We start from the raw sequence: 16,203 nt of genomic DNA, 5'->3' as shown, positions 1-16,203 counted from the left end.
CCTTACATGTTGGACCTAAAACCATAAAAACCCTAGAAGAAAACCTAGGTAATACCATTCAGGACGTAGGCATGGGTAAGGACTTTATGTCTAAAACACCAAAAGCAATGGCAACAAAAGCCAAAATTGACAAATGGGATCTAATTAAACTAAAGAGCTTCTGCACAGCAAAAGAAACCACCATCAGATTGAAAAGGCAACCTACAGAATGGGAGAAAATTTTTGCAACCTACTCATCTGACAATGGACTAATATCCAGGATCTACAATGAACTCAAACAAATTGACAAGAAAAAATCAAACAACCCCATCAAAAAGTGGGTGAAGGATATGAACAGACACTTCTCAAAAGAAGACATTTATGCAGCCAAAAGACACATGAAAAAATGCTCATCATCACTGGCCATCAGAGAAATGCAAATCAAAACCACAATGAGATACCATCTCACACCAGTTAGAATGGCCATCATTAAAAAGTCAGGAAACAACAGGTGCTGGAGAGGCTGTGGAGAAATAGGAACCCTTTTACACACTGTTGGTGGGACTCTAAACTAGTTCAACAATTGTGGATGTCAGTGTGGTGATTCCTCAGGGATCTAGAACTAGAAATACCATTTGACCCAGCCATCCCATTACTGGGTATATACCCAAAGGATTATAAATCATGCTGCTATAAAGACACATGCACACATATGTTTATTGTGGCACTATTCACAATAGCAAAGACTTGGAACCAACCCAAATGTCCAACAGTCATAGACTGGATTAAGAGAATGTGGCACATATACACCATGGAATACTATGCAGCAATAAAAAATGATGAGTTCATGTCCTTTGTAGGGACATGGATGAAGCTGGAAACCATCATTCTCAGCAAACTATCGCAAGGACAAAAAACCAAACACCACATCTTCTCACTCATAGGTGGGAATTGAACAATGAGAACACATGGAGACAGGAAGGGGAACATCACGCACTGGAGCCTGTTGTGGGGTGGGGGATGGGGGAGGGATAGCATTAGGAGATATACCTAATGTCAAATGACGAGTTACTGGGTGCAGCACACCAACATGGCACATGTATACATATGTAACAAACCTGCACGTTGTGCACATGTACCCTAAAACTTAAAGTATAATTTAAAAAAAAGTCAAGAAACAACAGATGCTGGCAAGGCTGTGGAGAAATAAACACTTTTACATTGTTGGTAGGAATGTGAATTAGTTCAATCATTGTGGAAGACAGTTTGGCGATTCTGCAAGGATCTAGAACCAGAAATACCATTTGACTCAGAAATCCCATTACTGGGTATATATCCAAAGGACTGTAAATCATTCTATTATAAAGATACATGCACATGTATGTTTATAGCAACACTATTCACCATAGCAAAAACATGGAATCAATCCAAATGCCTACTAATGATAGAGTGGATAAAGAAAATGTGGTACATACACACCATGGAATACTATGCAGCCATAAAAAGGAATGAGATCATGTCTCTTGCAGGGACATGAATGAATCTGGAAGCCATCATCTTCAGCAAACTAATACAGGAACAGAAGACCAAACACCACATATTCTCACTCATAAGTGGGAGCTGAATAATGAGAACACATGGAAACAGGGAGGGGAACAACACACACTGGGGCCTGTCAGTGGGGCCAGCAGGGAGAGCATCAGGATAAACAGCTAACGCATGTCGGGCTTAATACCTAGGTGGTGGGTTGATAGGTACAGCAAATCATCATAGTGCACGTTTACCTATGTAACAGACCTGCATGTCCTGCACATGTATCCTGGAACTTAAAATAAAATTAAAAAAAAATAGAATAAAATAAAATAAAAAGGAAAACAGAAGAGTACTGAAAATTGGCTCACAGTTCCACAGCTTGTACAGCAAGCATGATGCTGACATCTGCTCAGCTTCTGGGGAGGTCTCAGGAAACTTAACAATCATGGTGGAAGGCAAAGCAAGAGCAGGAAGAAGAGAGAGAGAGGGAAGGTCCTACACACTTTAAACAACAAGATCTCATGAGAACTCTATCACAAGAGCAGCGCTAGGGGGATGATGCTTAATCATTAGAAACTGCTGCCATGGACCAGGCACCTCCCAGCAGGCCCCATCTCCGACAGTGGAACCACTGGAAGCTGCTCCCATGGACCAGCCACCTTCCAGCAGGCCCCGTCCCCGACACTGGGAACCACTGGAAACTGCTCCCATGGACCAGCCACCTCCCAGCAGGCCCCATCTCCGACACTGGGGATTACATTTCTATAGAAGTTTCCAATAATTTTGGAACACAAATAATAACATATTTATAAAAACACAGTCCAAAGTAGACCAAACACAATTCACTCTTCTATTTGAAAGTTTTCCCTCTATTCTAATGTCACAATCTCCAGCGTTATTAATCAGAATCCTGCATTTAAGGGCATCTGATGATTATAAAACCATCACTTAAAGAGGATCAAAATGAGACAACAATTGTCTGTGGATGACAAAAACATTAAAGGCAGCCACAGTTAAAGACACGAACAACAGCCTTTAAAGTAGAATTTGCTGTAGAGCCTATTATGAGGGAGATATTTCTAGTTATTACCTCTTTTATTCTAAACCATGGAAAAAGGACCTACAAAATAAAGTCCTTCTAGAAGAGTGAAGGGCTCCTGGCAATGTTCTCTTTAATCCATGATGTGGGATAAGGGGAGTTTTGACTGATTATGAGGCAATATATATATATCACTAAAGTTTCAACACCCTAAAAGGAAAAAAAAGGGGGGAGGGAAGTCCTGGAAGAACCAGATGGAGCCATAGCAGAAGACGATTTCAATCCACTGACCCCTGAATTGTGGGCTGGTTGTGCTGCATCGCTCTGCGACTTATGCTTCTGCCGCAACAAAGATCTAATTCTCAGGGTTAAAGGAAAAGACACCTGCGGTACCCCTGAGGCAGAGAAGGGAGAAATCCAAACCTGACTTAAGTCTAGGGTTCTTAAACCACACAATCTGCTCACAAGGAGGACCTTACTCTGAAGATACTGATTTGGGGCTGTTTCAAAGTAAAAAATTATAAATATGAGTGGGAAAGAGAACAACCTTCCCCATATCCCGTGGCAAAAAAGTGAGGGAGAGGGAAGGAAGGAAGGAAGGAAGGAAGGAGGGAAGGAAGGGAGGGAGGGAGGGAGGAAAGAGGGAAGGAAGGAGAGAGGGAAGGAAGGAAGAAAGGAAGGAAGGAAGGAAGGAAGGAAGGAAGGAAGGGGAGAGGGAAGGAAGGAGGGAAGGAGAGAGGGAAGGAAGTAGGGAGGGAGGTAGGTAGGGATGGAAGAAAAGAAGGAGAGAGGGAAGGAAGGAATGAAGGAAGGAAGTAGGGAGGGAGGTAGGGATGGAAGGAAGAAAGGAGAGAGGGAAGGAAGGGAGGAAGGAAGGAAGAGGGAAGGAGGGCAGGAAGGAAGGAAGAGGGAAGGAGGGCAGGAATGAAGGAAGGAAAGAAGGAAGGAGAGAGGGAAGAAAGGAAGGAGGGAGGGAGGGAGGGAAGGAAGGAAGGAGAGAGGGAAGGAAGGGGAGAGGGAAGGAAGGAGGGAAGGAGAGAGGGAAGGAAGTAGGGAGGGAGGTAGGTAGGGATGGAAGAAAAGAAGGAAGGAGAGAGGGAAGGAAGGAATGAAGGAAGGAAGTAGGGAGGGAGGTAGGGATGGAAGGAAGAAAGGAGAGAGGGAAGGAAGGAAGGAAGAGGGAAGGAGGGCAGGAAGGAAGGAAGGAAAGAAGGAAGGAGAGAGGGAAGAAAGGAAGGAGGGAGGGAGGGAAGGAAGGAAGGAGGGAAGGAAGGGGAGAGGGAAGGAAGGAGGGAAGGAGAGAGGGAAGGAAGTAGGGAGAGAGGTAGGTAGGGATGGAAGAAAAGAAGGAAGGAGAGAGGGAAGGAAGGAATGAAGGAAGGAAGTAGGGAGGGAGGTAGGGATGGAAGGAAGAAAGGAGAGAGGGAAGGAAGGAAGGAAGGAAGAGGGAAGGAGGGCAGGAAGGAATGAAAGAAGGAAAGAAGGAAGGAAGGAGAGAGGGAAGAAAGGAAGGAGGGAGGGAGGGAAGGAAGGAATGAGAGAGGGAAGGAAGGAGAGAGGGAAGTTAGGAAGGAAAGGAAGGAAGGAAGGAGAGAGGGAAAGAAGAGAGGGAAGGAAGGAAGGAAGGAAGGAAGGAAGGAAGGAAGGAGGGAAGGATGAAAGGAAGGAGGGAAGGAAGGAGGCAAGGAAGGAAGGGAAGGAACTTGGATATGCCCCCAAAAAAATTTAAATTAAAACGGAAGTCTATCATCTGACCTAATTGGAAATGTACTATTTTCTTAAACAATTTATACTGTCCAAAGACAAAGGAGTGCTGATTGGTGTTTGGTACTCTCCAGCATATATTCTGAATCAATTTTAACATCTGCTGAAATCTACCAATTGGCATACCTTCAAAAACTTAATCAATACTGGAGCTCAAACTTTGTTATACCTGAGATTTCACTAAATTTAAACATTGCACCCCCTAATCCTAGCAGAGTAACTGCATATAGAATAGAGGACACATAGTTATGCCTCACATTTGTTACCTTGACTAAATTTCACGTAGTCATAGAAGCCTTTGTCCATAGGGGACCTGGATGCTCTGACCTAATGAGTAACAAATTGAAATTAAACCATTTGCACTTACACATTGACTTCACCAAATGTAACCTTACAGAACTCCCTCTCCTGTTTTTTTTAATTTGATTTATTTTTCATTTTTCATTTTTTTAGAGATGGGGTCTTGCTCCATTACCCAGGCTGAATGAAGTGCGGTGGCACAATCATAGCTCACTGCTGCCTCGAACTCCTGGGCTCAAGCAATCCTCCCATTTTAGCCTTCCAAGTAGCTGGGATTACAGGCATGCACCAACACAGCCAATTAAAAAAATTTATAGAAGTGGAGTCTTGCTATGTTGCCTAGGCTGGCCTCTAACTCCTGGCCTCAAGCAATCCTCCTGCCTCAGCCTCCCAAAGTGCTGGGATTATAGGTGTGAGCCATGGTGCCTAGCCTCCCCATCTTGATAAATTAGCAAATATGGTCCAACATAAATTACAACATGACTTCAAATAAATAAAACTTATTATATAAGACCTAATTAATTAGTGAAGGGGTGATTATCCTCATTGCTTCAACATTTAGCAGTAGAATATGGCCTGTTCTTAAACCTGCAAATAATAAATGGTGTTTCACAGTGGATTGCTGTAATGTGACTGCAGTGCTCCCATCCATTAAGGCCCTTGTACCCAATGCCTAATATTATTGTGGTTAATTTTTTTTTATTTCAATAGGTTTTTGGGGAACAGGTGCTGTTTAGTTACATGAATAAGTTCTTTAGTGGCGATTTCTGAGATTTGTGGTGCACCCATCACCCAAGCAGTGTACGCTGTACCCAATGTGTAGTGTTTTATCCCTCACTGCACCCATCCCACCACTCCCAGCCTTTCCCTGAGTCCCTGAAGTCCATTGTAGCATTCTTATGCCTTTGCATCCTCATAGCTTAGCTCCCACTTATGAATGAGAACATAAAATGTTTGGTTTTCCATTCCTGAGTTACTTCACTTAGAATAATCGTGTTCAGTTTCATCCAGGTTGCTGTGAATGCACTATTTCATTCCATCTTATGGCTGAGTAGTATTCCATGGTAAATATACATTCCACATTTTCTTTATCCACTTACTGATTGATGGGCAATTAGACTGGTTTCAAATTCTTGCAATTGCATATTGTGCCACTATAAACATGCGTGTGCAAGTATCTTTTTCATATAATGACTTTTTTTCCTCTGAGTAGATATCCAGGAGTGGAATTACTCGATCAAATGGTAGATCTGCTTTTAGTTCTTTGGAAATCTCCTCACTGTTTTCCACAGCTGTTGTACTAGCTTACATTCCCTCCAAAAAGTGTAAAAGCGTTCCCTTTTTACCACATCCATGCCAACATCTATTAGTTTTTGATTTTTTGATTATGACCATTCTTGCAGGAGTGAAGGGGTATCATATTGTATTGTGGTTTTGATTTGCATTTCCCTGATAATTAGTTATGTTGAGCATTTTTTTCATGTGTTTGTTGGCCAGTTGCATATCTTCTCTTGAGAATTGTCTGTTCATGTCCTTAGCCCACTTTTTGATGGGAAGTTTTTTCTTGCTGGTTTGAGTTCCTTGCAGATTCTGGGTATTAGTCCTTTAATCAGAAGTACAGATTGTGAAGATTTTCTCCCACTCTGTAGCTTATCTGTTTACTCTGCTGATTATTCCTTTTACTGTGCAGAAGTCTTTTAGTTTAATTAAGTCTCATCTATTTATCTTTGTTTTAGTTGCATTTGATTTTGGGGTTATTTGTCATGAAGTCTTTGCCTAAGCCAGTGTCTAGAAGGGTTTTTCCAATGTCGTCTTCTAGAATTTTTATGGTTTCAGTTATTAGATTTAAGTCCTTGATCCATCTTGAGTTGATTTTGGAATAGGGTGACAAATGAGGATCCACTTTCATTCTTCTATGTGTGGCTTGCTGTTTATCCCAGTACCATTTATTGAATAGGGTTTTCTTTCTCTGCTTTATGTTTTTGTTTGCTTTGTTGAAGATTAGATGACTGTAAGTATTTGGCTTTATTTCTCGGTTCTCTATTATGTTCCATTGATCTAAATGCCTATTTTTATACCAGTACCATGCTGTTTGGGTGACTATGGCCTTCTAGTATAGTTTGAAGTCGGCTTCTAGATTTGTTCTTTTTGCTTAGCCTTGCTTTGGCTATACAGACTCTTTTTGGTTCTAGGCTTTTATTACCTTAATGTATGTCCCTTCTATGTCTTTTTTAGTTCCATGTGAATTTTTATAGTTTTGTGAAGACTGATGTTGGTACTTTAATGGTGATTGCATTGAGTTTGTAGATTGCTTTTGGCAGTATGCTATTTTCACAATATTGATTTTACCCATCCGTGAGCATGGGATATGTTTCCATTTGTTTGTATCTATGATTTCTATCAACAGTGTTTTGTAGTTTTCCTCGTAGAGGTCTTTTGTCTCTTTGGTTAAGTTTTCCAGATATAATTAAGAATTTGTCTGCAAAGATTGCATACAATTGACAATTATAGGAATATACTATTATAATTATAGGAATTATAATATTCCTAAGGTTTTTATTGCAGCTATTGTAGAAGGGGGTGAGTTTCTGATTTGATTCTCAGCTTGTTCACTGTTACTGTATAGCAGAGCCACTGACTTGTGTACATTAATTTTGTATCCTGAAACTTTGCTGAATTCATTTCCCAGTTTTAGTAGCTTTTGGGATGAGTCTTTAGGGTTTTCTAGGTATACGGTCATGTCATCAGCAAAGAGTAACAGTTCGACTTCCTCTTTACCAATTTGGATGCCCTTTATTTCTCTTATCTGATTGCTCTGGCAAGGACTTCTAGTACTGTGTTGAATTGAAGTGGTGAAAGTTGGCATCATTGTCTTGTTCCAGTTCTCAGTGAGAATGCGTTCAACTTTTCCCCATTCCATATAATGTTGGCTGTGTGTTTGTCATATATGGCTTTTATTACTTTAAGGTATGTCCCTTCGATGTTGATTTTGCTGAGGGTTTTAATCATAAAGGGATTCTGGATTTTGTCAAATGCTTTTTCTATGCCGATTTTGCTGAGGGTTTTAGGCATAAAGGGATGCTGGATTTTGTCAAATCCTTTTTCTGCATGTATTGAGATGATCATGTGATTTTTGTTTTTAATTCCATTCATATGGAGTATCACATTTATTGACTTGCAGATGTTTAACCGTCCTGCATCCCTGGTTTCTCTTCAGATCGTATATATCTTTCACCTTATGATGGTTAATTTTATTTGCCAAGTTGGGTTGCCTAGATATTTGGTTAAACACTCTGGATGTGTCTGTGACAGTGTTCCTTGATGAGAAGAACATTTGAATATGTAGACTTAGTAAAGTAGTTGCCCTCCCCAGTGTGATTGGGCCTCATCCAATCCATTAAAACCCAAATAAAACACCAGGGTAGAGGAAGAGAGAATTCACTCTCTTTGATGATTTCAGAGCTGAGACGTAGATCTTCTCTTGCCTTTGAAGTCAGACGTGAACTGTAACTTACGCCATCAGCTTTCCTGGCTTGGACTGGAACTCCACCATTGGCAGTCCTGGGTCTCCAGCTTGCTGACTGCAGGTGCTGGGACTTGTTAGCCTCCATAACCACATGAGCCAATTCCTTATACTAAACCTATATATATTCATACAACTGGTAAATATTTTGTTGTTAATAGAATTGGCTAACATGTTCTTTTTGTGCCTATTTTAACAGAGTCTCAGTCATAGCCTGCCTTCATCTCTGAAGGGACCAGGTAAACCACGGAGTGCCTTGGCAGCCTTGTCATTGCATGCAGTCTTCACAGACAAGATCTCACTGCAGCCACCTTTCTACAGGAGTACAGGTGTGACATTATACTGATGACATCATTCTCAGAGAAAATTCATTTTACACACTAAGGACACACAGATACAAAGAGCCTTATACAAAGGGAATGGGCCTTTCCCCAACACAGTAGTGCAAGGCCCTGCCACTTTGCTTCAATTCCTGAAAATTCCTTGGTAAACATGGGGCTGCTCTATTCCTGACACTTTCAAGAAATAGTTATTCATCCTCTCAGCATCCACAATGTTAATACAAGCCTAATATTCTTTAATTTCTGTTTTGTTTTTTGGAGACACAGTCTTGCTCTGTCACCCAGACTGGTATGAAGTGACATGATCTCAGCTCACTGCAGCCTCGATCTCCCAACCTCAAGGAATTGTCACATCTCAGCTTTCCAAGTAGCTAGGACTACAGGTGTGTGCCACCACACTCAGCTAATTTTTTTTTTTTTTTTTTTTTTTGTAGAGAAAAGATCTTGCTATGTTACCCAGATTGGTCTCGAACTCCTGGGCTCAAGCGAACCTCTGGCCTTGGCCTCCCAAAGTTCTGGGATTACAGGTGTGAGCCACTGTGCCCAGCCCTTTAATTCTTTACTTGGGGTTCTGTTGACAACATATTTCTTACTTACAAATTTTACTTAATCTCATTGATGCTGTCACTTGAAAGCTGACCCACCTTGAATGAAGCCTCCTCACACAAGTCTAGAATCTGTCCGAATTTAAATTAACAGGGGCTCCTATGAATTCCATCAGAGCACACACTATAGATGCTTGAGCAACCTCTTCCCATGCCTCCTGAAGTATCTGTGTTGTATGTGGTGGCCATAAGTTGTCCATGGGCTTCTGATGTAAAAAACAAACCTGCCCCTTTTGACCCTGTGCTGTACAGCATCAGGGCAGTGATTGCTGACCACATACTGGACCCTCGAAACAGAGGGCTCTGCATCCATGTCCATGAGCCTTCATGCCCATCTGGCCATCAGGCCTTGGGAAGCAGCACCCCACAGCATTGGCACAGCTGCAGAGACCTCCTTGCCTCAGAATGGAGTCAAATCTGTACCCCCTGCAATTCTCACCTGCAAGAAGCACTGGCCTCCTTCATCCTTGGGCTATAGTGCTGACACTGGCCTCCTTCATCCTCAGACTGTGGTGCTGGAAGTCACCCCTCTCCGAGGCCCCTTGGGATCGACTGAATGACCAGCAGTGAAGTTCGTCCACCTTCTGAATGCATGCCATCATCGGATGTGATGGAGCTCAGTGGGGGGCTGCTGCCTTCCCTCCCCTAGCTAGGATGTCCCTGATAAAGGATGACACCCAAGCCTCAGCACAACTGGCCAAACTTGAGGTGGTCATCTCAGCACTGATGCTGGGCCAACAATTAGCCCCATTTGTACATTTTTACAAACTTTTTGACAATTGCCAAGAATTGTCCACCTTCCCTCCCCATTGAATTAAAGAAATTTCTTGTCTCATGGATACTCAGAATACCAATCAAGGTAACAGATACCTTTATTTTAACTAAGGACACAGTACAGATCTCACAGGGACACTCCTTATCCCCTGCAGAGTTCCAGACACTACTGATGGTGACCAAGGCAACATTTCATCAGAAAACACAGTCCTGGGCTTGTGAAGGTGTCCAGTAGAGCTTCCACTGCCCCTGTAGGCTGAAGGCAGCTGCTTCATTTGAGAGATAGACTGAGCTCCTCAAAGAATTCCTATTTAAGTTACAAAGCAGCGAGTTGATGCCCTGATGGGTTCCACTATCGCCACAGGCTTTGATTACTCTAAGTTCATGCTCCTTAGGAAAGTGCACTTTTTACACCAATGCTACACAGTTCCCTCAGGTGCCTTTACTGGACATCAAGGAGTTCACATTTTTGACAACCATTCAGTCCTGGACTGTCCAAGGGGTGGAAGTAGCTCCGTACAGGAAGCTGCCTGCTGCACGTGGATCAGTAATATCAGACTTGCCCAACAACTCACTGGAGACATGAAAACTAATGCATGGGGAATGCATGACGTCACCCAAATATTTACGAACACGCTTGTGCTGCCAGAGACCCCAGATCTCTAAACCAATGCATGGGGAATGCATGACGTTACCCAAATATTTACCAACATGCTTGTGCTGCGAGAGACCCCAGATCACTTTTCCTGCCTCCTGCTAAATAAATGGGGGGCAGTACCTTCACATCAGCTTCCACATTTCATTACTCATAATTGTGGCCTTCCTAATCTCTCACGCCCCTAAGCACTTATTACAATGTCTCAACAGCCTTCTCTCAGCCTCTCAAAATAGTAGTCATCATTAAAATAAGTGTCTGATATTGAAGCATCAGGGTCAATTGTACTATGACACCTAAAATTTCATGCTGCACCCACCAGGTCCTCAGCCTAATGGCTTTCATGCCCCCACCAGACTGCAAAACTCTTTGAATTAGTCAAGCACATCCCTTAAGGGACCAGGGGCTACCCCACGCTCTGATTTCTATCAAGCCTGTCTCCCACACCCTCTGCTCCAGAGTGCAATCCCCAGATGACCTGCATAGATGCAGTGTCATCCTCTGCTGGGCTGAGTATGCATGATGAATAAATTACTGTGAATTTCGTCTGCTCAGTGTTTGTTGTGTCTGCAGCCATCCCCAGAATTCTAGGGCAAGACTAGTTTCTTCACCAATGGGGTGAACAGGAAGGAACCCAACTAGGAATTGCCTTTTTAAGAAAATCCCTTCTCACCCTCTAAACTATGTAATGCATGCATTTTTTTAATTTCTCTTCTTTTTTCTTTTTTTTTTTAAAATTTTATTATTATTATACTTTAAGGTTTAAGGTACCTGTGCACAATGTGCAGGTTTGTTACATATGTATACATGTGTCATGTTGGTGTGTTGCACCCATTAACTTGTCATTTAACATTACGTATATCTCCTAATGCTATCCCTCCCCCCTCGCCCCACCCCACAACAGTCCCCAGAGTGTGATGTTCCTCTTCCTGTGTCCATGTGTTCTCATTGTTCAATTTCCACCGATGAGTGAGAACATGCGGTGTTTGGTTTTTCCTCCTTGCGATAGTTTGCTGAGAATGATGGTGTCCAGTTTTCTCCATGTCCCTACAAAGGACATGAACTCATCAATTTTTATGGCTGGATAGTATTCCATGGTGTATATGTACCACATTTTCTTAATCCAGTCTATCGTTATTGGACATTTGGGTTGGTTCCAAGTCTTTGCTATTGTGAATAGTGCCACAATAAACACATGTGTGCATGTGTCTTTAGAGTAGCATGATTTATAATCCTTTGGGTATATACCCAGTAATGGGATGGCTGGGTCAAAAGGTATTTCTAGTTCTAGATCCCTGAGTAATCACCACACTGACTTCCACAATGGTTGAACTAGTTAACAGTCCCACCAACACTGTAAAAGTGTTCCTATTTCTCCACATCTTTTCCAGCACCTGTTGTTTCCTGACGTTTTAATGATCGCCATTCTAACTGGTGTGAGATGGTGTCTCACTGTGGTTTTGATATGCATTTCTCTGATGGCCAGTGATAATGAGCACTTTTTCATGTGTTTGTTGGCTGCATAAATGTCTTCTTTTGACAAGTGTCTGTTCATATTCTTTGCCCACTTTTTGATGGGGTTGTTTGTTTTTTTCTTGTCAATTTGTTTGAGTTCATTGTAGATTCTGGATATTAGTCCTTTGTCAGATGAGTAGGTTCCGAAAATTTTCTCCCATTTTGTAGGTTGCCTGTTTACTCTGACGGTAGTTTCTTTTGCTGTGCAGAAGCTCTTTATTTAATTAGATCCCATTTGTCAATTTTGGCTTTTGTTGGCATTGCTTTTGGTGTTTTAGACATGAAGTCCTTGCCCATGTCTATGTCCTGAATGGTATTGCCTAGGTTTTCTTCTAGGGTTTTTATGATTTTAGGTCTAACATGTAAGTCTTTAATCCATCCTTAATTTTTGTATAAGGTGTAAGGAAGGGATCCAGTTTCAGCTTTCTACGTATGGGTAGCCAGTTTTCCCAGCATCATTTATTAAATAGGGAATCCTTTCCCCATTGCTTGTTTTTGTCAGGTTTGTCAAAGATCAAATGGTTGTAGATATGTGGCATTATTTCTGAGGGCTCTGTTCTGTTCCATTGATCTATATCTCTGTTTTGGTACAAGTACCATACTGTTTTGCTTACTGTAGCCTTGTACTATAGTTTGAAGTCAGGTAGCGTGATGCCTCCTGCCTTGTTCTTTTGGCTTAGGATTGACTTGGTGATGCAGGCTCTTTTTTGGTTCCATATGAACTTTAAAGTAGTTTTTTCCACTTCTGTAAAGAAATTCATTTGTAGCTTGATAGGGATGGCATTGAATCTATAAGTTACCTTGGGCAGTATGGCCATATTCATGATATTGATTCTTCCTACCCATGAGCATGGAATGTTCTTCCATGTGTTTCTATCCTCTTTTATTTCATTGAGCAATGGTTTTTATTTCTCCTTGAAGACGTCCTTCACATCCCTTGTAAGTTGGATTCCTAGGTATTTTATTCTCTTTGAAGCAATTGTGAATGGGAATTCACTCATGATTTGGCTCTCTGTTTGTCTGTTATTGGTGTATAAGAATGCTTGTGATTTTTGTACATTGATTATGTATCCTGAGACTTTGCTGAAGTTGCTTATCAGCTTAAGGAGATTTTGGGCTGAGACAATGGGGTTTTCTAGATATACAATCATGTCATCTGCAAACAGAGACAATTTGATTTCCTTTTTTCCTAAATGAATCCCGTTTATTTCCTTCTCCTGCCTAATTGCCCTGGCCAGAACTTCCAACACTATGTTGAATAGGAGTGGTGAGAGAGGGCATCCCTGTCTTGTGCCAGTTTACAAAGGGAATGCTTCCAGTTTTTGCCCATTCAGTATGATACTGGCTGTGTGTTTGTCATAGATAGCTCTTATTATTTTGAGATACATCCCATCAATACCTAATTTATTGAGAGTTTTTAGCATGAAGTGTTGTTGAATTTTGTCAAAGGACTTTTCTGCATCTTTTGAGATAATCATGTGGTTTTTGTCTTTGGTTCTGTTTATATGCTGGATTACATTTATTGATTTGCATATGTTGAACCAGCCTTGCATCCCAGGGATGAAGCCCACTTGATCATGGTGGATAAGCTTTTTGATGTGCTGCTGGATTTTATAGCTTTTTTGCTCATTCCATTATCTGAGGTCAGCCACTGATATTTAACCCATCCCTAGCCTCGGAGGAGGGCAGAGGAACACTGGTCATATTTATTTCCCTAGCGGCGAAGACATGGTTTCCTCCTGTGCCACTCAAATTCTCTCCTTCTTTAACTTGATGCTCAGTAGGTTGTGTTTCACTTGTCTTTGCAGATTGCTAGGAAGATGAGAATCAGCTTTCATTTTTGATGTTGCCATAGAGAAGACTCTATGGTAATGTTTATTTGCACAGTCAACTTTCTCTTCTTTTCCCTCAGACAGAAATTGCAAACTCTTAGGTGAGAGACAGCTTTCTGGAGTCTGCAAACATAGATTATCTTCCCACTTTTGATGGCAAATTTCTTATATCCCCACCAACAATAAAATACTTATATATAATCTTGGCATGTTATATGGATTACCGACTACACATAAGAACATTCCTTGATTTTAAATCTACATTATAAAAATTTGGGTAGTCACAAAAAATTATTATGTACAAATTTATAGACCTCTTCTTAGGACTAAGTGAATTACTATTAATTAATATGTATTGTGCAGTTAGTGTATGGCAGAAGCTTCCTATGTACTATTTCATTTTATACGTAAAACAATATTCTATGCAAAATGCTATAATTTCCCCGTACCTCCAATTTGGACGTGATAAAACTGGGCATCGCAAAGTTTTCGCCCCAGAGTTCTCTACTTAGTAAGAAGTAGAAGGAAGTCTAAACCTATGTCATCTGATTTCAGAGCCCATATAGTTAAATGCTCTAAATGCAGATTCCCGTGATGATGGTGACTATGAGGGCCTGTCACATATAATGTAGGACAGTGCTTCCTCTGTAACATACACAAGATTCACCTGGGGATCATATTAAAATGCAAACTCATAGACCACACTTTGACTAGCTAAGATAAGAGCATTTAAATGGGTGTCCTGGTGGCAGTGCTAAGATCTTACTGTTCATGTGGGCACTTGCTCACCATATTAATGAAGCTTAGTACCTCCAGTCCCTGCTGGAAAAGAAATACAGATACATAGGATGTGACTGTGCATATGGAATGTCTGTTGTGTTCTGGACATTGTACTAGACACTAGACATAAAAAGTCAAATGTCCCTTGTCTGTATCTGAAAGGAGCTTCCTACACATTGGCTTCTGACTGCAGTGTATATTTTCTCTTCTGACCTGGGAGAGTGAACTCTACCTCAATGTTGGTAACTGAACACTGCGCAGTGGACTTGACGGGGAGGACCATAGCTAGCTGTGCTCCCACATAGCTATGACCATAGTATATCTCACGACGCCATTTCTCCCTTGTCAAAAGGCTCCCTCCAGTATCATACACGCTCCCCATGATTATACATTCTTCCTCCTTCCACCAAATTTTCCTTAATCTTGTAAAGATAAAAACATAAACCACATTCTTGTCATGTTAATTATATATTAATGATGATAGTTCCTTATTTTTCATGTGTTTAATATTTTCTCCCAATTTATAGAATATATTAATATAAGAATAAATTTTAGCCATGCATATCTATTACAAACTTCATTATATACTTTGCTATTTTTAAATTTCTTATGCTCTTATAAAATGTGTGTTCTCGACTCACGTTGGCTTCCATTTCTTCCCTCTGGCTTCTATTAGTTTAGGCTATGAGCAGTGATGGACGAGGTGGCTGCTGTATTGGATCAAGGATATGAGCAGAGATGGATGAGGCAGTGGCTGTAATGGATCAAGGCTATGAGCATCTTGTGAAGTAGGATGTTAAATCTGTAAATATCAGAGTGAATCCAAACTTATCAATTCAACACTGGATTGTAAAATAGCTCAGAAATGACTAAAAACCACAGCTCTGCAACTTAGGAGGCTGAGGCAGGCAGATTGCTCTAGCTCAGGAGTTAGAGACAAGTCTAGGAAACATGGAAAAACCCTGTCTCTACAAAAAACAAAAAATTAATTAGCTGGGTATGGTGATATAAGCCTGTGGTTCCAGCTTCTCAGGAGGCAGAGGTGAGAGGATTGCTTGAGCCCAGAAGTTAGAGGGAGCAGTGAGCTCTGATTATGCCACTGCATTCCAGCTAGGTGACAGAGTGAGACCCTGTCTCAAAAACAAACAAACAAAATAACAAACAAAAATAGCTCTAAACGAAGGTGTCTAGAAAAGTAGCTCAAGTTGTTCCTGCCTGGTGAAATACAAATATAAATGAACTATTTATGTGCCCCGGTGGCTTCATAATCCTGAGAGCAAAGCCAATTGTTCTGGCAGGTTCTGGACAAATTTATCACATCATGGGTTTCAATGCCAATGTCAAATCATAAATATAATAATCAAATCTGAAAGTGAACCCAGTTTCAGAGACCTCCAGAAGCCACTGTGTAGGAAGCTCCTTTCAGATAGAGACAAGGGATTATTTGACTTCTTATCTCTGTTGTCTAGCACAATGTCCAGAACACAACAGATATTCCATATGCATAGTCACATCCTATGTATGTGTATTTCTTTTCCAGCAAGTAGTAGAGGTCCTAAGCTT

At 41.2% G+C, this 16,203-nt stretch overlaps 1 protein-coding gene across 2 annotated transcripts in view; it reads left to right on the top strand.

Moving 5' to 3' along the window:
- LOC129482486 (protein FRG1-like) overlaps positions 1 to 16,202 on the top strand; it is a 75,623-nt gene extending 59,421 nt beyond the window's left edge. Inside the window, exon 8 of one of the 2 annotated variants that reach the window (XM_055278388.2) lies at positions 15,317 to 16,202. In XM_055278388.2, coding sequence (XP_055134363.1) covers positions 15,317 to 15,335 — 19 coding nt within the window. In that variant the 3' untranslated portion in view covers positions 15,336 to 16,202. Of the gene's footprint in view, positions 1 to 8,337; positions 8,468 to 15,316 lie in introns of those variants that run through there. The other variant, XM_055278387.2, reaches the window with a different exon arrangement.
- The last annotated feature ends 1 nt before the right edge of the window (position 16,203 follows it).

This window comes from Symphalangus syndactylus, chromosome 5 (assembly GCF_028878055.3).
Source record: "Symphalangus syndactylus isolate Jambi chromosome 5, NHGRI_mSymSyn1-v2.1_pri, whole genome shotgun sequence".
NCBI lineage: Eukaryota > Metazoa > Chordata > Mammalia > Primates > Hylobatidae > Symphalangus > Symphalangus syndactylus.
This window is presented reverse-complemented; position numbering and strand designations above follow the sequence as displayed.